The sequence below is a fragment of the Diceros bicornis genome, chromosome 19, assembly GCF_020826845.1.
Source record: "Diceros bicornis minor isolate mBicDic1 chromosome 19, mDicBic1.mat.cur, whole genome shotgun sequence".
NCBI lineage: Eukaryota > Metazoa > Chordata > Mammalia > Perissodactyla > Rhinocerotidae > Diceros > Diceros bicornis.
Window position 1 is genome coordinate 46,514,915 of NC_080758.1, and position 20,772 is coordinate 46,535,686.

The 20,772-nt window shown below is 39.6% G+C and overlaps 1 protein-coding gene across 2 annotated transcripts; it reads left to right on the top strand.

Annotated features, from left to right (window-relative positions):
* The first annotated feature begins 308 nt into the window (after positions 1–308).
* Positions 309–19,103, top strand: NAA20 (N-alpha-acetyltransferase 20, NatB catalytic subunit). 2 transcript variants are annotated; one of them, XM_058563315.1, is made up of 6 exons: positions 309–407; positions 8,375–8,399; positions 11,403–11,493; positions 12,179–12,314; positions 18,041–18,186; positions 18,670–19,103. In XM_058563315.1, the coding sequence occupies exons 1-6, from the start codon at positions 355–357 to the stop codon at positions 18,753–18,755; spliced, it is 537 nt and encodes a 178-aa protein (XP_058419298.1). In that variant the 5' UTR covers positions 309–354; the 3' UTR covers positions 18,756–19,103. The 2 variants fall into 2 exon arrangements, with proteins under 2 accessions (XP_058419298.1, XP_058419299.1); XM_058563316.1 differs by lacking the exon at positions 18,041–18,186.
* The last annotated feature ends 1,669 nt before the right edge of the window (positions 19,104–20,772 follow it).

Below are 20,772 nucleotides of genomic sequence, written 5' to 3' on the forward strand. Positions count from 1 at the left end.
TTCTCTCCACTTCCTTTCTCATTTACTACGGGGCACGCAAGTGGTCCTGAAGCTCGCTTTCTGTTTTGGTTTCCTAATCCCAGGCAGCTTTTAGTCTCCTTCCTAGCTGATCACACTGCCTCCTTTCTCCAGTCCCTTCCGCGGGCGGTGAAGACCCTGGTGACCTTGCGGGAGTGGTCTGGCAATTCCTGACTCAGGCCGCCAGAGGGAGCTGCGTCGCCGCTCTGGTTGCCGAGCAACTCGTGGCCCGGAAGCAGTACCCCGCCCCGCCCTGTGGCGGCCGTTCCCCCCCCCCGACTTCCGGCGGGGCGGACAGAGATAGGGTCGCGGCGAGTCGGCGGCGGCGGCGCCGCGATGACCACGCTCCGGGCCTTCACGTGCGACGACCTGTTCCGCTTCAACAACATGTGAGTGAGGCGCGCCCTAGGCCGGAGCTCGGGCCGCGCCCCTCAGCCGCTGGGGGCCCGCGGGAACCACCCCCGCCTGGCGGCCGCTGGCGCCTCCCTGGGCCCGCAGGGTCGGAGGCCGGGGCGGACGCGCGGACGGCCCTGCTGACCTTGGCCGAGGCGCGCAGACTGCGTCCCGCAGCCGTGCCTGCTGGCCGGGGCGGGGCAGCGCGCGGGCGCCTCCGCCGGGCAGCGGGAGGTGGGAGCGGCCGGAGCGGCCGCAGGGGCGGGGCGAGGTCAGTAGCTGATAGCTCCGCGTTTGGCAGTCTGTGCGCTGTGCCGCCCCCCTGGTGGTGACAGCTGACTTGCGTCTGAGTGAAGTGGCGTCGGGACCGCGGCCCCGCGGCGGGTCCTGTCTCGCTCGTGTGCGTTCGCTCCCTGTGGACGCGCCGCCTGGGCGTTTTCTCCTGTGAGGAGTCGGGGCGGGAGGCACGTGCTGGTGGAGGCCCCCGTGTGTGGTTTCTTTCAGCCCGAGTTGAGTTAGGACCTGTGACTTGCAGGTACTTTTTTTTTGTTAAGAAAACATCTTATCATGAAAAGTTCTGAACGTAGAGTTGACCATAGTTTCACCGTGAACTCTTACGGTCACGTCAGCGTTTTGCTCCACTGGCTTCCTCACTTGATCTGTGTCTGGGCTTCATCTCTTTCCTCCCGCATCCACTTGTCAGGACAGCCGGGCAGTGTGAAAACTAAGGACCAAGGGTTCAGATTCGAGTGTCAGGAGGATGGAAAGAACTTGAGATGAGGTGGCTAGAAACGTTTCAAAGTGGGGATGAGCCAGGAAGAAGGATGAATAAAGTGTTGATGGTGACAAGGAGGGAAGTTCTGGAGAAGGAAGCAGCTTGAAGGTGAGAAAGCTGGAGGTGTGGCCACACGTCTGGGGGATGAGTGGTGGGTGTCTGTAACTGAGCAGTCAGAGAGAAGACGGTGAAACTGGACTTTTGCTCCATTGTTGAGGGGTTTAGGCTTGATCCTGTGGGAAGAATTTTCTATTGGGCCTCCCGGTAGAAGCAGCATAACCTAGTCGACTTGTGTTGAGCTCTCACCCTGCCCAGCACTGGCCCTGTAATAACCCGTTTAATCCACGCGCTTCTGTGAGGTAGGTGCTCTCCTTATCTCCATTTTACGTATGAGTAAACTAAGGGACTGAGAGCTCAAGTGAATTGCCCCAGGTGGTAGACCCCTGGGGTGGGAGTGAGTGAAGCAAGGAATCTAACCGAAGGGGATTGGCACTAGAGCACTGGTTCTTAAAGAGTGGTCTCGGACACTGGGGAATGCTTTGGAAATGAAATTCTCGGCCTTTGAGAACCATTGCTCTGGAGCCTGAGCTCTTCACCACAGAGCTGTGTGGAATGGGGGGTGATTAGAGGAGGTGTACCAGGCAGGTGAGCCATGTAGGAGATCTTGGCAATGGCCCAGAGATGATGACTTGACAAAGGCTTGGGTTTGGGAGGTGCAGGCCTGGGAGGTGACAGAGTGCCTTGAACCTTCAAGAATAGACAAGAGCAAGCCTCTTGGAGAGTTAGTTTTAACTGAAGCTCTAGGAAGGGACCCATAATATTTTATGCAAAAATGAGTAGAGAAGAAGGAAAATAACCATGAACATTTATAATAAAACATTAGATTTCCAAGAATCATCTAGCTTGTTAAGGCCTCTTCAGAATATGCTAGTGAGGGAGCGCCTCTTCCCATTTTCTCTTATTTCTCACTTTGATGAGGGCACTTCAGTAGGGAAATCGGAGAATCACAGGATTAGGGTGTTGCAGTGGGAATTGAAAGAAGCAGTGGATGTAGAAACATTGCAGTTAATTTAAAAAATATTTCATTTATTCTTGGGAAAATATTTGCATGCTTACTATGTACCAGTGTTAGAAACACAGGAGTGAACAAAACAGAAAAAAAATTGATGTAGTTATGGAATTTACATTTTAGAGGGAAAAACAAGATAAAATATAACATTTGGAACTTAGTGTTCGGTACAAAGGAAAAAATGAAAACAGGAAAGGGAAATAGGAAGTGAGTGGGGATTCAGCTTTAGGTATGGTGTTCAGGGAAGGTGTCACTGAAGAAAGACCTACGGAAGGTGAGGGGGTGAGTCATGTGGGTATTGGGGTCAGGGGAACTTCCAGGCGGAGATACCTTTCAGACAGGAGGAGGAGGCCAGTGTGGCCAAAGCAGAGTGAGTGTGGGCATGTCAGGAGACCAGGTCAGAGTCAAAGGACTAGATCTTGGAGAGGCATCATAGGACTTGGGCTTCTCTGCCAAGTGTACTGAAGTACCCAGGTGGAGAAGTCAGGCAGGCCTCTGGGCATGGGAGTCTCCAGTTTAGGTCTGGGCTAAAGATGAAATTTGGGGGTCAACACTGTGTAGATGGTATTAAAACCAGGAGTCTAGGTGACATCAGTGATGGAGTGAGTGTAGACAGAAAAAAAGAGGCTCCGGGATGGTGCCCTATGGCAATCAGTATTAGAGTAAAGGAGACCTAGGGGCCAGTGAGGTGGGAGGAAAACCTGATGGTGGGGTCTCAGAAGCAGAGGGAGTGGGGAACTATGTCAAGAGCTGCTGATGGCTAAGTGTGCAGCACATTTGTACATCTCTTCCAGGAGAGTGAGAATTGCAGAAGCAGGGTCTTGGGTAGTGAGAGGTGGTGGGATCTGCTCACCAGAATGCCAGGCCTGGTTACAGAAGAGCAAGTAGAGTATGGGTGCAGATGTTTGTAGGTGGGTGGGTTCCGTGGTGGGACCTGGTGAAGCTTTCTTTTTTCTGTTGTATTTTCTTTGTGAATAGGAAGCAGCTGAGATGGAGAAGGGGGTGGCCTGTTGGAGAGTTGAGGTGAGATGAGAGTATATAAAATAGTCATTGAAAAGTGTGGGAATGTGAATTCCCACAGTGTGTCAGAGCAGTGACTCTCCAGATGTGGGCTGGGGCTCTTCAAGATTGTGTTGGGGGTTCTGCGGGGTCAGATTTTCATGACAATACTAAGATAGTTTTTTGCCTTTTCCACTCGCATTCTCTCATAAGTGAACAGTGGAGTTTTCCAGATGTGTGATCTTGCAACAGCAAGCATAACAGACACAGATATGAGAATCCAGCTGTCTTCTATTAAGCCAGACATTAAAAAGATCTGTAAAATTGTTAAAATGTTGCCATTCTTGTCAGTAAATTTTTTTGGTTTAGAAAATAGTGGTTTTTTTGGTTAAAAAAAAAGTTATTCATGCAAAATGGGTGAAGGTGGTAAAAGGTACAAACTTATAGTTATAAAATAAATAAGTCATAGGGATGTGATGTACAGCATGGTGACTGTACAGTCATGCACTGCCTGATGGTGTTTTGGTCAACAGTGAACTGCATAAGATTATAATGGAGCTGAAAAATTCCTATTGCTTAGTGACATCATAACCATCGTACTGTAGCACAACGCTTTACTCATATGTTTGTGGTGATGCTGTAAACAAACCTACTGTGCTGCCGGTATAACAGTATAGCACATACAATTATGTACAGTACATAATATTTGATAATGATAATAAAGGACTATGTGACTGGTTTATATATTTACTATACTAAACTTTTTATCATTATTTTAGAGTGTACTCTTTCTACTTAAAAAAAATTAGTTTACTGTAAAACAGTATGCCCTGTTAACGCCGGTAGCAGCCTCATACGTTGTGTGTTTACTGCATCTCTTAATTACATCATTTCCTTGTTTCTGATTTAATCTCCAGTTATTTTGTTCATCAAGGCCCCTAAGTGTACAAAATCCACTGCTAATGTTGCCAGTAAGAGGCCACGTCAAGTAATTGACCTGGAAATGAAATTAAAAGTGATTAAGGACTATGAAGGTGGAAAATCAGTGATGGTTATTACTTGCCAGTCAGGCGTGTCCCATTCCACTATAGCTAGGATCTTGAAGAACAAGAACAAAGTGACAGAAGCTGTTAAAGGATCTGCTTCCTTGAAGGTAATGAGACTAACAAAAATGCGAGAAGGGTCTATATCAGATATGGAGAGACTTCTGATGACCTGAATTGAAGACCAGACACAGAAGTGTATTCCTCTCAGCACCATGACAACACGGCCAAAGCAAAAACTTTGTGATGTTGAAAGGAAACGCTGGACCTGACTACGATGTTGAATTTACTGCTAGCTCTGGGTGTTTTAAATGATGGAAGAATCTTATTCATTACATAATGTGAAAGTGAGTGGTGAGTCTGCGAGTGCTGATGTGAAGGCAGCTGAAGAATTTTTGGAAACTCTAGATAAGCTGATTGGGGAGGAAAATTACTTGCCAGAGCAAATATTCCATATGGATGAAACTTCCCTATTCTGGAAATGGATGCCTGAAAGGACTTTCATCCATAAGGAGGTGAAGTCAGTGCCAGATTTCAAGGCTTTTAAGGACAGGATAATAGTCTTGCTTGGGGGCAATGTTACAGGCTACAAATTGAAACCCTTTGTGATCTAGCACAGTGAGAACCCCAGGGCCTTCAAGCATATCAGTAAGCACACACTGCCAGTGTACTACAGGAGCAGTAAGAAGTCATGGACAACCCAGCTCCTCTTTCAAGATGCCCTCCTGAATTGCTATGCCAGCAAAATGGAGAAGTAGTCTTTGGAGAATAACATACCTTTCAAGGTTTTGCTTATTATTGATAATGCTCCAGGACAACCTCCTTTTTTTGATGGTCTTCATCCTAATATCAAAGCAGTGTTTCTCCCTCCAAACGCTATCTTTGATCCAAGCAAAGGAGTTACAGCAACTTTAAGGCCTACTCCCTGAGAAGGACCTTTTCTCAGGCTACTTTTGCAACTGAGGAAGACACTGAGAAGACATGGATGCAATTCTGGAAGGATTACAACATATGACTACATCAAGAACCTTGCTTGGGCTTGGGGTGATGTCACTAAGGAGTGTATGAATGGCATCTGGAAGAAGACACTCAAGAGGTTCGTCTGTGACTTCAAAGGATTTGCCAAGGATAAGGAGGTTGCAAAAATCAACAAGGTTGTGGGTGAGATGACAGACAGCTTTAACCTGGATGTGGCTGAGGATGACATTGAGGAGCTCCTAGAGGTGGTTCCTGAGGAATCGACTAATGAGTTGTTGGAACTGGAACAGGAATGCATAGCTGAAGAAGAGGCAAGACAAAAGGAAACTGCCGAAGAAAAAGAAGAACCCCCCAAGAAAATTCACAGTGAAGGGTTTAGCAGAAGGTTTTGCAGACCTCAACAAACTCCTTAAAAAGTTTGAAAACATGGACCCTAACACTGAAAGGTTTTGTTTAACAGAGAGGAATGTTCATGGTGCATTATCTGCTTACAAGAAAATCTGTGATGAAAAAAAGAAACAAATCAGGCAAACCACCATGGACATATTTCTGAAAGGAGTGACACCTCAAGAAGTGCCTCAGGCAGGTCCTTCAGGAGGTGTTCCAGAAGGCATTGTTATCATAGGAGATGACAGCTCCATGTGTGTTATTGCCCCTGAAGACCTTCCAGTGGGACAAGATGTGGAGGAGGAAGACAGTGATATTGATGATCCTGACCCTGTGTAGGCCTAAGCTAATGTGTGTATTTGTGTCTTAGTTTTTAACAAAAAAGTTTAAAAAGTAAAAAAAGAAATAAAAAATGGAAAAAAGCTTATAGAAAAAGGATATAAAGAAGAAAAATATTTTTGTACAGCTGTGCAATGTGTTTTAAGCTGTGTTATTACAAGAGTCAAAAAGTTAAAAAAAATTATAAAGTTTATAAAGTAAAAAGTTACAGTAAACTAAGGTTAATTTATTATCGAAGAAAGAAAAATAATTTTTATAAATTTAGTGTAGCCTGAGTGTACAGTGTTTATCAAGTCTACAGCAGTGTCCAGTAATGTCCTAGGCCTTCACATTCCCTCACCACTCACTCGCTGACTCACCCAGAGCAGCTGCCAGTCCTGCAAGCTCCACTCATGCTCAGTGCCCTGTACAGGAGTACCATTTTTTATCTTTTATACCATATTTTTACTGTATCTTTTCTATGTTTAGATGAACAAACACTTGTGTTATAATTGCCTGCAGTATTCCATTCAGTAATATGCTGTACAGGTTTGTAGCCTAAGAGTAATAGGGTATACTATAAGAGCCCAGGTGTGTAGTAGGTTATACCATCTAGGTTTGTGTAAGTACACTCTATGATGTTTGCACAACAACAAAATTGCCCAGTGATGCATTTCTTAGAATGTATCCTTGTTGTTAAGCAATGTGTGACTGTAGTTAATAATATTGTATTATATATTTGAAAGTTGCTAAGAGGGTAGATTTTGAAAGTTCTGACCACAAGAAAAAAAAATTTTGTAACTCTGTGTGTTGATGAATGTTAATTAGATGTATACCAGTGATCATTTTGCAGTATATCCAAATGTCGAATCATGTTGTACACCTGAAACTAATACAGTGTTATATATCAAAGTTATTAACATGTAATTGACTTGTTATTTTTAAATGAATAAATGTTTAAAAATCTTAGATATCAATAGAAATAACCCACATAAATAGAAGTTTTTTGGGGTCCTCAATAATTTTTGAGTGTAAAGGGGTTCTGAAACCAGAAAGGTTGAGAACTGCTGGATTAGAGAAATGCAGTATGACTGTTGGGCATTGTTAAGGGTCCCAAAGAAGAATCGGAGGAAGAGTTGAATGTACAGTAGTCGCCCCTCATCCATGGTTTTGCTTTCTGTGGCTTCATTTAGCCACGGTCAACTGCAGTCTGGAAATATTAAATGGAAATTTCCAGAAATGAACAATTCATAAGTTTTAAATTGTGCGCCTTTCTGAGTAGCATGATAGAATCTTGTGCCGTCCTGCTTTGTCCTACCTGGGATGTGAATCATCCCTTTGTCCAGCGTATCCATGCTGTATACACCACCCTCCTGTCATTTAGTAGCCACCTTGGTTATCAGATTGACTGTTGCGGTATCACAGTGCTTGTTTTACTTAATAATGGCCCCAAAGCACAAGAGTAGTGATCCTGGCAATTCAGATATGCCAAAGAGAAGTTGTTGTTAATCTCTTACTGTGCCTAATTTATAAAGTAAACTTTATCATAGGTATGTATGTGTAGGAAAAAACAGTATATATAGGGTTCAGTATCATCCACGCTTTCAGGCGTCCACTGGGGGTCTTGGAACATATCCTCTGCAGATAAGGGGGAACTGCTGTAGCTGGTTTTGAGCCTGGCAAAATACTGGTTCCGTTAATTGAATAGGAAAGTGAGGGGCAGAACTCTTTGTAGATGGAAGTGGAGGTGAATTTCAAGAAATAAATGCTGATTTGGGAGTGTTATCCTCAGATGCTGGTGAGGCAGGTGCTCAGCAGCACCAGAGCCACATCTGGGAGGCTTCCTCCAAAATTACAGAATTGAAAGTATAGGATTGGGAGTGGTGGGGAAGGGGAGGTGGGACTGTAGAAGAAGAAGAGTGGGGAGCAAAACCTGTGTCGTGAGAGAGCCCACATTTAGAGAGTGGAATAAAGGAGCAAGGAGTTGTCAGGGAGGGCCCAGAGACAGGCTGGGAGGACCCTTATCAGATACTGCAGCGGGCTAGTTTTACCTTCTGTCTGTGAGATTTACGTGCCTGGTTGGTCCCCAGTCCCATTAACAATTTATTGCAATTTAGAGAATGAAAGATTTTGTTGTAGATTTATTAACTATAAAGTAATTTGTAAAGAAGCAGCAGTCAAGTGAAAATGTATAGGTATCTTTATAGTGGCTGTGACAGATCATTATGGCCATTAGGTAGTTTAAATCATCTTCCTTAGCCCTAAAGTTGGTTTTAAAATTGTGGATTTAGCATATTTTGTTTTCCTTCTGCATATCATTTTTAATTGTAATGGGCTCATTTAAACTGGTTTGTAAACATCACTTACTATTGATATTTCTGTTGTTTCTTTCAGTAACTTGGATCCACTTACAGAAACTGTATCCTTTTTAAAAAAAGTTAAATGAAGGCTTACTGAGAGTGTGGAAAATGGACAAACAAAAGGAAAAAAATAGACAAATGCTGAAAATCTTTAAAACTTGTAGGTCAGGAAACATAAGCAACATTGAAAGCAATTTTAAAAAAAACAACTGGGAACAAGAGTTGTCTTAAATCTGCCTGACAAGCTGCTAATATAATGACCTCATATAAATCTATAACAATACACCTCCCCTGCCAACTTTGTCCCTCAGTAGTAAATATGGCTGTATAAAACAAAAAGCAGTGACTTCAGCAAAATGGGTTATTTCTGTCTGATGTGAATGAAGCCTGGAGGTGACGAGCAGTCCAGGGCAGGTGGTGGTTCCATGAAGTCATCAGCGACCAGGCTCTGCACTTGAACCACTCTGCCATTCCCAGGGTGGCCTTGGCCTTCCTGTCCTAGATGTCCTAGATGCCATTTGCTTTCTGTCAGAGCAAATGGCATCACATCCATGTTTCTGACTGGCAACAGAGGGGGAGGTGAGAGTGTCCTTCCCTTTCAGGGGTACCTTTGGGAAATAACATGCAGCCCTTCTGTATCTCGTTGACGAGCACCTGCCTCGTGCCCCACTTACCTAGTTATAACAGGAATGTCTGGGAATGTGCCTAGCTTTAAATCGGGGTTTGTTACTAAAGGGAGGAAGGATTTGGGGTAACAATTAGCAGTATCTATCATGCCCCCCAATAGAAAAATGGGCAAAGATGTGTGAAGTTAGGGTATTCTGGGTTATGTTGCACTAACAGACAACCCCCACATTCTCAGTGGCTTAAAACACAAAGTTGGATTTCTAGGTTATGTCCCATGGCCATTGCAGGTGGATAGGAGGGTAATATTAACTAATAATTTAATAAAAGAGGGCATATAGGAGGTTAATGAACATATTAAGAGTTTAGTCTCACTAGTCAAAAGACATGTAAATTAAAAGCAGAATGAGATGCCATGTTTTAGCTATCAAATTATCAGGGATTAAAAAAAATGATAAGGGGCCAGCCCCGTGGCCCAGTGGTTCAAGTTCTGTGTGCTCTGCTTCAGTGGCCCGAGTTCATGGGTTCAGATCCCGGGTGCAGACCTAGACCACTTGTCAAGCCAAGCTCTGGCGGTGACCCACATACAAAATAGAGGAAGATTGGCACAGATGTTAGCTCAGGGTGAATCTTCCTCAGCAAAAAAAAAGATAAAAACTCAGTGCTGATGAGGGTGAGGTGAGAGGAGCATTCTCATGAATTACTAGTGACAATATAAACTGCTACAGTCTTTCTGGAAGGCATTTTGGTAATGTTAATACTTAGTAATTCCGTTTCCTGGAAGCTGAAAATAATAGAGGCAGTTATGTCAGGGGTTGGCAAACCTGAGTCCACTGCCTGTTTTTGTAAATAAAGTTATATTGGGACACAGTCATGCTGAATAATTTTCATATTGCCTTTGTCTTTGTCCATGGCTTTCACAGTTTAAGTGGTTGCACCAGAGAACATATGGTCCATAAAGCCTAGAATATTTACTGTCTGGCCCTTTACAGAAAATGTTTGTTAACCCCGTAGTTATGTCATTACAGAAATGTTTATTGCAAAATTATTATATAAAAAATTTGGAATAACATTCACACATAACAATATGGAAATAGTTACATAAATTATGCTGTATTCATGACGGATTTAAAACAGTTTTTCGAGAAACTGGAAATAACCCAGGTGTCCATTGTCAGGAGACAGGGCATTTAAATTGTCTGTTCACACAGTGGAATCCTATACAGCAGTAAAAATTAACTATAGGTATAGGCAACAGTAGGGCTGCATATCAGAAACAAAGTGAGTGGAAAAAGCAAAAAATCCCCAAAGTTTTCATTTGTATTTTAAAAATTATGACTGATTAAAGCCCTCTTCATGTTAAAAAAAAATAGAAGAATTTGAATGACACAATTTTCACTGTATAATAAGGGAAAATATTAGGATACAAATCAACTTATATGGTGTGCTTCCAGTTACACTTAAAATTTACAGTAAAAGTCCCATAATCCAGGTGAGGCCATGTTTGAAAGTAACCTGCCAGGTCTTAGTGATAGATGATTTGGTGTGTCGGGCTCCTCCATTAGCCGGAGGAGACACAGTTATGGTGTCTGTGGCTGGGTGGGAGGAAGACTGGCTGTCCTGCCATGTTAAGGGTTATATTTGAAGAGTAATCAAAATATGGCTGTCCTTCAGAAGAGAATTTGAAGAATTTACTACTGAACAGGTTTTCCGGGAATTTTTTCTTTTAATGTATGACTGATGGTGTCTCCTCATAGAACTGCATCATCAAGCTTACACTAAGAAGAAATATAGGAATGAGTTCATGTCAGTAAGGACACCCAGGGTTGAAGAGTTAAGTAATAAGCAGATTATTCAGGCATTTACTTTTAAGTCAGCCTTTGCATTACTAGAAATGGAGAATTTGAATCAGTGGAGGGGAAAAAGTGGGTAATTAAGTTGCCTCTGGAAGTACTTAAATTTTAAAGTTATTTTCAAAATCTCGTAGCTGAAGCTAGAGTAGGAATTAGTCATTAATTTTCCAGTGCAGTTATGGGAAAATGAGTCTTGCACCAGGGCTAGAGCACACATGGCATTCAAATTCTAAGGGGAGAGAGTGAACAAATAAGACTCTCAGGTGATGACAGAGCTGTGCAGAGATTTAGATACAGTGTGATCAGGAGGGAAACAGGTTAAGAGGAAACCTGGAGTCCTGGTTCTCTATTGATTAGATGGCGCTGTCTCCTTCACATCTGAGATTATATGTTTAGGCAATTTTGTTAAAAATTAGTGCTAACCTAAATATTTTATGTAATGATAGGATATAGGAATCATACATATATGGAGCTGGGGATAAAGTAACAATATAGTTTTTAAAGGAAACTTTCATCAAAATATATCCCTTTTATGAAGAACTTTTTACTGTTTATTGCTTTTCGCACTCCTTAACAAGACTCTAGTATGGGATTCCTTTTTACTTACAGTACCTTGCCCACTGGCCAGAGTATTTCATCGTTGCAGAGGCACCTGGTGGAGAGTTAATGGGTTATAGTAAGTATACTACTACTAGTACTATTTTGGATAGGTAGTTAAGATTTTAATATAGGTTTCAACTGATTGTTTTAGACTGATTACAGAATTGGAATTATAATGATGATGCCTACAATTTTATTTCCTTTTCAACCATTTGACAACTCACTGATCCCTTCTATGTTTTAGGCATTGTGCTAGGCCCAGGGGATACCACAGTGAACCAGACAGACATGGTCTCAGTCTTCTTAGTTCTTTCATTCTATATTTATGTTAAATTTCTGCGTGCTTGATTTGGTCCATAATGCAAGGATTGTAGCATCTTCATTGAATTAGTAGCATTACTAACAAGAATTTGAGCTGTAGATTGTCTCATTTATGTGTACATACACAGAAACCTACGTGAAATGTAGATATTTTAAAAAGTACATATTCTGGTTCTGTGTTCAGAATTAGTTGTGTTTTTAGTGTATCATTCTTTTCTTTTTAAACTTTCTAATTCTGATCCTACAACAGATTTAGCATTATATTTACAAGTGAAATTCAAATAAAAGCACTAATAACCATTAGCTAGATGACTTTAAGTACTACTTAAAAATTAAAACTTTGTCATTAGTTTCTTTGTAATAAAAATGTACCAAACAGTAATTCTTTATATATTTGTAAATCCATGTGTTTAATTATTGAATGAATCTTTTGTTGGCAGTTATGGGTAAAGCAGAAGGCTCAGTGGCTAGGGAAGAATGGCACGGGCATGTCACAGCTCTGTCTGTTGCCCCGGAATTTCGACGCCTTGGTTTGGCTGCTAAACTTATGGAGTTATTAGAGGAGATTTCAGAAAGGTGAGATTTGTGCGTTTCAAATAATTTATGAGCCTTGATCATTTGATGATTGTTGAACATTTATAAGATTTTCTTTCTTTCAGTCTGAATATCTATCATACTTTACAGTTTACAGGAATTTCATTTTTGGCCTCCAGTAGTCCTCACGACAATTCTGTCACATATTCAGAGTGGTATTATTGTCTCTATTTTACCAGTGAGGAAAATTGAGGTTCAAAGTGAGTGACCTGCCATAATAGGCTTATAAGCTGGGTTTTGGTGGAATCAAAGACCTTAAGGTTTCTTTTAGTGTTCTTGCCACTATGGCAGATGTTCCCAAATTCTCTCTTTTTGCCCTGGGCATCTCACTAATTTTTTTACAGTGCCCCTATGCCAAAAGAAAAGTTTAGTCTTAAGCAGTTATGTCTTAACTGCTTAATAAGTATTTATGGCCTAACAATCTAGGAGCTTTTTGGAAAAAAATAAATTGAAAGAAAAAATATTTTTATTTCATTGTTAAGTAACTGGTTACGTACTAATGAGATGTGTGCAACTGTTGGGCATTGCATGACTTCTCAAACCTTGGAAACAGATTCGATACAACCACCTGCATTCCTGTTTCACATTGATTTTCATGTGGTAATGGGTTTTTTAAATTATAGGAACTGCCAGAAACCTGGCTTCATAAAGCTATTACGTCATCAAAAGGAATGTAGCGTGATGTAATGTTCCATTTGTGAACTACATCAAACTAGCAGTTTGCCAGTGTCTGAAATGTAAGGTTTGTCTTTGTTTTCCCCAAACATTTGAAATATCCTACATCACCTCTGAGTTTGGGGCACCAAACATTTGAAATATCATACAGCACCTGTGTGAGTTTGGGGCACCTTGGGGCATCTCAGTGCATAGTTTGGGAACTGTCAAAATTATGCCATTTTTTTTAAAAAGACTAGTTGTATATTTCATCATGTGAGATAAAAGTAATATAGTAATTAACAGAGAAGACGACTCCTGCCAGCTCCCATTTTAGAAGAGATAAGAGATGTGTGTATGAGTTTAAGTAGTTGTCAACCTGCCACTTTTTTCTCTACTCTAAATGCCTAGGAGTATTGTAGGAAAGGGAATAGCAGCTGGGAAGGGCTCTTGAGCCTTTCCACTTAATTAATGGATTTAATAAAGGTAAGTTATAAAGAAGTAACTCTAGCTTGAAAATGCTCTGAGCCAAGTGGGGGCAAGGGGAACTTGAGCTCATTCAGAAAAGAGAGGAAATACTGTTAGCTGAAAAAGAAGTCAACTCTAGTCTTTAAGAATTTTAAAAATTCTCCCTAGACTAAATAAGGAAGAGGAGAAAATTTAAAGCAAGATTATAGTTTATATATGTTTGTTAATGGCATATCTTGTTGAAAAGTATTTGGCATTATTATATAGTGGATGGGGAGTTAGGAAATTAGCTATGACCTTGCACATATGATTTAATGTATTTATAGGATAGATTATCTCTTGGAGAAGAAAACCACTAAGCTCCCTTCCCTTCCAAGTTCTAAACCTTCATTACTTTAGACTAGTTGCTAAGATTTAAGTGATCTTTTATTTGTATGGGTGTGTGTGTGTATACCTATATATACACATACATACATACATGTATTTTAAAATATACATTACAAATAGAAACAGTATATAATTTTCAAACAGAAAAAATGGAATGATAAAAATCAATTCAAAAGAAGAGAAGAGAAAGGAAATTAAAGTGGTAAAACAAAAAGATGGTGCCTATGAACCCAAATATTATCAGTAATTACAACAATAAATGTTAAATGGAGTAATGACTCTAGTTAAAAGACAAAGACTTGAGGACATTATGCTAAGTGAAATAAGCCAGTCACAGAAAGACAAATACTGCATGATTCCACTTATATGAGATATCTAAAATAGTTAAATTCATAGAGTGGAATGGTGGTGGCCAGGGGCTGGGGAGAGGGGGAGAAAGGGGAGTTACTAATTAGCGAGCATAAAGTTTCAGTTAAGCAAGATGAATAAGCTCTAGAGTCTACTGTACAACCTTGTACCTACAGTCAACAATAATATATTGTACATTTAAAATTTATTAAGAGGAGCGATCTCATGTTAAGTGTTCTTATGACAGTAAAATAAAATTAAAAAAAGGACAAATACTGTTAGAACTGTCTTCTGTTTACAGGAAATATGTGAAAAGATTAAAGATACAGCAAGATTTTTGAAAGTAAAGAAATTTTTTGTTATGTAAATTCTAACCAAAAGACAGTTGGTATACTTAATTTAACAATAGTCACATTATATTTCAATAATTACCAGAGTAAGAGAGTCACTGCATATTGATAAAAGATTTAATTTATCAGGAAGATGTAATAATTAAAAATTTTATGTACCCAGTGACATCGGTTCAAAGTAAAAATGCAGCAATTGACAGAACCATAAGAAGAAACAGACAAATCATCATCATAATGGGAGATTTGAACATGTATCTTTCTAATTGATAGAACAATCAGAACAAAAATTGATTAAGGGTATAGAACAGAGGTCAAGAAACTTTTTCTGGGTCAGATAGTAAATATTTAGGCTTTGCGGGCTACCTAAGGTCTCTAGTGCATATTCTGTTTTTTTTTTTAAACCCTGTAAAATTGTAAAAAAGCCATTCTTAGCTTGAGAGCAGTACAAAAATAGGTTGCAAGTTGACCCTTACCTTAAAGAATTCAGTCAGTAGCCAAAAATCTTTCCACAAAAAAAGCTATGGCTTCTCTGGCTAATTTTACTGACTATTTAAGAAATAATGACTATAAGTTCACTTTCACACAAAAAGAGGGAACATTCTTCAGCTTATTTTTTAAGGCTAGGATAACCTTGATAAAACCTGACAAGAAATATGAGAAAGGAAAATCTCACTCATTATAGATGCGAAATTCCCAGAAAAATCTTAGCAAAATGGATCCAGCAATTCATACAAAGGATGATATATCAGGGGAAGGTTGTTTTAAAATTAGGAAGTCTGTAAATATATTCTACCACATTAATAGATTAAAAGAGAACAATTATCTCAGTACATACAGAAAATGCTTTGATAAAATCCAGTATTCATTCTTGATATCAGCAAACTAGGAAATAGAAGGGGAGAGTTTCCTTAACCTGAAAAAAGAATATCTACAAAAAACCTGTAGTAAATATCAATGGTGATACATTGAATACTTTCCCTTTGAAATCTAGGACAAGACCAGGATGCCTACAGTCAGCCCCTCTTTGGTAATTTACTGGAAATTCTAGACAGCACAGTAAAGCCAGAAAAATATATGAGGTTTGAGAAGAAACAAAACTGTTATTTAGCACATACAAGATTGTACAAATAGAAAACCCACAAGAATCTACAAATAAATGCTTAGAATTAATAAAAGTTAAGCAGAGTTGTTGGATATAAAGTCAGTATAAAATTCAGCTGCATTTCTGTACAAACAGTAAAATTTAGAAAAAGATGCCAATTGCATTGGCATCAGAATACATTAAGGCCTTCTGAATAATCTAACAAAAGCTGTGCAAGACCGCTGAAGTTTATAAAATTTTATTGAGATGTTAAAGATGACCTATCCAAGTGGAGAGAGAAACTACCTCTGTGGCATAGAGGACTTGATATAGTAAACTGGTAATTGATCCACAGAACCAGTGTAACTGCAGTAAAAATCGCAAGTATTTTTTGTGGGACTTGTTGATTCTGAAACTTACAGGGGGAATGGAAAGAGCCAAAAAGAGACAAGACATTCTTGAACAACAAAATGGGTGGATTGCCCCTCCAGATATCAAGCTATAGTAAGACTGACTGTGTGTTAGTGCTGGAGCAGTTCTCTAGACCAGTGAAACACAATTTGAGAAACAGACCTGGGAAGACATGGATTTTGACATCTCAGCGGAGGCAATTGCAGTTCAGTGGTGAAAGGATCCACTTTTCAGTAAAGGTGGTGGCACAAGTGTATATCCATATGGGAGAAGTTTTTCCCACATTACTACCTTACCATACACAATTCCACATTTATTAAGAACCTAGATGTGAAAGCAGGACTAAAGAGACCTTTGAAGATAATATAGGAGAGTGTCTCTATGACCTCGGGGTAGAAAAGAACTTCTTAAACAAGCCATAAAAAGTGCTAACTGTAAAGGAAAGGTTTATATATTTAACTTCATTGAAGTGAAGTAACTGTTCATCAAAAGATACATAAGGATAATGACAAGCCAAGCCAAAAATTGGAAAAAAGATTTGCAACATTCTTTACACAATGTTTAATATCCAGAATACACAGAGAACTACAGCTTGGGGGAGAAAAAGAAAAAATACATGAAAGACCAATAAGGACTACAGAATGAGAAATCTAAATGGCCAACAAAATTATATTCAGCCTTGTTAGTAATTTGAAATGCCAATTAAAATTACCCTGAGATACCATTATACCATAAGATTTTCAAAAATAAAAATGTCTGATGCATCAAGCCTTGGTACTGTGGGAATGAAGTCCTACCTACTTCTGTGGTAGTATAAGGTGGTACAAGCAGGTTGGGAAACAGGCATTACCTAGTAAAGTTGAAGATGTGCATACCCCTATGAGCCAGTGATGATGACGCTCCTAGCTGTCGACCTTAAGTACTGTACCATGAGACACACGACAAAAATATTTATAGCAGCATAGTTTGTGGTAGGAAAAACTGGAAATGTTTATAGGACTGCAGACAACTTATAGCATATCCATACAGCGGAGTGCTAAACAGTGAAATGAACAAGCTCCAGCTACACCGAGGCTGACTTGCACAATACTGACTGAGAGAGACAGAGCACTAAAGAATAAATACAGGATGATTCCACTTACATAAAGTTAATAAACAGGAGAAACTAAACTATAATAGGTGGTAAATCCACAGCAAAAAGCAAGGAGCTAATGATCACAAGAGTTGAGATGTGGAAACTTCTGGGTAAGGGAGGGGCTGTCACTGACCAGAGGGACCTGAGGGCTTCAGGGCTGTGACCAGTATCCTGTGACCAGTACTTGGGCCATAGCCACACTGCTGCTTGCTTCAAAATCTTTAATTTGTACATATGGATGAAAATATTGTATGACTAACTGGTAAAATGAATATATCAATTACTATAATGTAAAATATACGGCAATTTTTTTAAGCCAAGGAGCAGAATTGAAAAAAAATCGAATGCTTTTATCTTTTAAGAAAACATCTATTGGTTTTGAAATATTAGCATGCAAACAGAAAGTTGTGTTTCTGTACCACAAAATAATTGCCATAAATCCTCAGCAATTAAAAGATTGATTTATGATGTAATCAGTTACAAGGTTCTTTACTACCATTATATGAATAGTCTTCAAAGCAAATAAAAACAAGCGTTTTTGAAAATATGTATCTATTGGGGCGGGCCCGGTGGTGTAGCAGTTAAGTTCATGTGTTCCACTTTGGTGGCCTGGGGTTCAGTTCGGATCCTGGGCGCGGATCTGTTCACTGCTCATCAAGCCATGCTGAGGTGGCATCCCACATAGAAGAGCTACAACTCTACAACTCTACAACTGTGATACACAACTATGTACTGGGGCTTTGAGGAGAAAAAAGAAAAAGAAAGATTGGCAGCAGATGTTAGCGCAGGGCCAATCTTCCTCAAAGAAAAAAAAAATGTATCATTTTCTAGGGTTTCTCACATTCTAACTTTTTCCTTTCTTTTTGTTTTAAAGAAAGGGTGGATTTTTTGTTGATCTCTTTGTAAGAGTATCTAACCAAGTTGCAGTCAACATGTACAAGCAGTTGGGCTACAGTGTATACAGGACGGTCATAGAGTACTATTCAGCCAGCAACGGGGAGCCTGATGAGGATGCTTATGGTAAGCTCCCTTCTGTGGCAGTGTCCCCAAGAGGAAGCCAAAACATTTACATTCATTCTCCAGACTGAAATTTTCAATTATTTTAATAAATTTAAGAGTCATATTTTTTGGACTTAATGTTTTAAATTTGAGCTATAATATTTAAATCTCCTTTAACCTGCTTTTATGAATCTACCAGTAGTTAACTTATATTAACTAACCAATGGTTAATTACTGTCAGTTATTATTTTACTATGTTACAGTCATGTTATTTTACTAAAATTCTGTCAAAAGGACGTTTGTATGAAGAGCTGAATCCCAGCTGGGGTTTGGTTAGCGTCTGGTCTCCTTGTGATTGGGAGTCTCAGTTACTGAAGACATTTCTCTTAGACTCTGGTGAAAGTGGGGACAAAACCTCTTATGGGAACTTTACCTATTCACTTTAAATTTGATATAAAATGTTTTGATATTTGGGTAGTTACATTAAACTTTCTTTCCTAACAGATATGAGGAAAGCACTTTCCAGGGACACTGAGAAGAAATCCATCATACCATTACCTCATCCTGTAAGGCCCGAAGACATTGAATAACCATGGGCAGTGGTTCTTAGGCTGATGCTCCAGGTATTTTATAGACAATATTATTTTCATTGGATGATCTTGGACCTCTATTAGGAGAAAAGTAATCATTTAGGTCTTAAAGACTTCAAGAAAATGCAGGTTCTAAACTTTAAATCTCATTGTTTCCAGTTAGCAATATCATACCTAGTAAAGCTATATGCTAGGGAAAAGACTTGCTCCAGTCTCCTCAATTTTGTGCCTGAGAACCACTGCTGCATATACATTTTTTATTTTGTATTGAACTGTTAATTGAAGCTTTAAAAGCATATATGAAATGTATAGGTCTAAGATGTATAATAAAATGCACTGTTGACTCTATGAATGTTTTCTGGAAGTTTGTTGGTCATTTATAAAACTAAATCAGGATTGAGAAAGCATCATTTAGGATATGTTGTTTCTCTTAAATATTTGATTTATATGTAAAGCGTGTGTGTGTGTGTGTGTGTGTGAGGAAGACTAGCTCTGAGCTAACATCTGTTGCCAATCTTCTTTTTTGCTTGAGGAAGATTGGCCCTGAGCTAACATCTGTGCCAGTCTTCCTCTATTTTGTATGTGGGTCGCCACCATAGCATGGCTTGATGAGTGGTATAGGTCTGTGCCTTGGATCTGAACCCTCGAACCCTGGACTGCTGAAGCGGAGTGTGCCGAACTTAAGCACTATGCCACCGGGCTGGCCCCTGTAAAGCATCTTTTAAATGCATACCTGAAACAGTCCCTGCCCAGCATGCTTAAGCTTCCTTCTTATCGCATAGTAAATTCTTCACAGTTACTTGTTATCATACTGTGAGTCCCAGATCTTTTCTTTGTCTTGTTTCACATACGAGACTTTGCTTAAATCTTGCCTTTCAAAATATAAAAAGATGCTGAGGTTTATTTAAAGGGGAGAAAGAAACCTAATTCCTAAAGGCCGTATAACTGTATTGTAGGCCAGCCACGTATTATATAGTTTTCATCACCTGTAACATCTGAAAATATTCAGTGAATAAAAGAAATAGCTAAAGAAAAACCCATGGAAATGATTATTACAAAGCTTTTACTCTGGAAAGGACTTATTTGGCTGGAGTTGAGAGTGAGAGAAAAATGAATACTTTATGTTCTCCCATGAGAGAATAACTTCATGCATTTCACACTGGCATTTGCCAGAAAGTGTTACTAGTTTACGTTGGGAATGTGATCACTAAGTTTTTTTCTCATGCGTACATGCAACATAAACAAACAGAATTCTAGGAAGACGCTATGATTAGTCACTTATATTAGCATTCTGACCTGTTTTCATCTCACCCTTCAATTCTGCACACTTAGCCAAAGGATATTAAATTCACAAATGTTCCTCCTGACTAGCCAGACCTCAGTACTCAACAGTCAGAACCTATCTGTCTGATACCCCAGCAGTTGTTGACACTGGACCGGTGACTAAAGCAGTGACGCTGAAAACAGGTTTGCCTTTTATCCTATTAGTCCTATTTTATTCTGCTCTCAAACACTGTATCTTATTTTCAAGATATGGTTTAGTAACATGTTGACTAGCTGTTATTCCCTTGGGTGAACAATACATTTGCAAATTTTATAATAAGTTTGCCCAATTAAATTTGCAAATAATAAATTTGCTAATAATCCTTGTGGGTGAAAAACCATCTTCATGATATACTGTTTTAGTCAAATAGCTTGGCGAGTGAATAAAGCAAGAAAAGACAGGCCTGAGAAATACAGGCCAGGTTAAAGGAAACAATCGCTCAGATCTGTTAAGGAAAATATTTTTTGCTTGAGAATGTGAGCAATGTATCAGCAAATATTTGTGCAGTTATCATACTTGTGCTATTTAAAGTTTCATTATTTAGCATATAGTTAAGTTAGTTAGGTGTTTCTCACATGTTCTAACCAAGGGTAAGTTTAACGTGTCCAGTGTTACGGGCAGTCCTTTTCTGCTGTACCACACTGGAAGATATTTATTGGTACTCTAGGTAGAAATGATTCCCTTGTCCAGTAC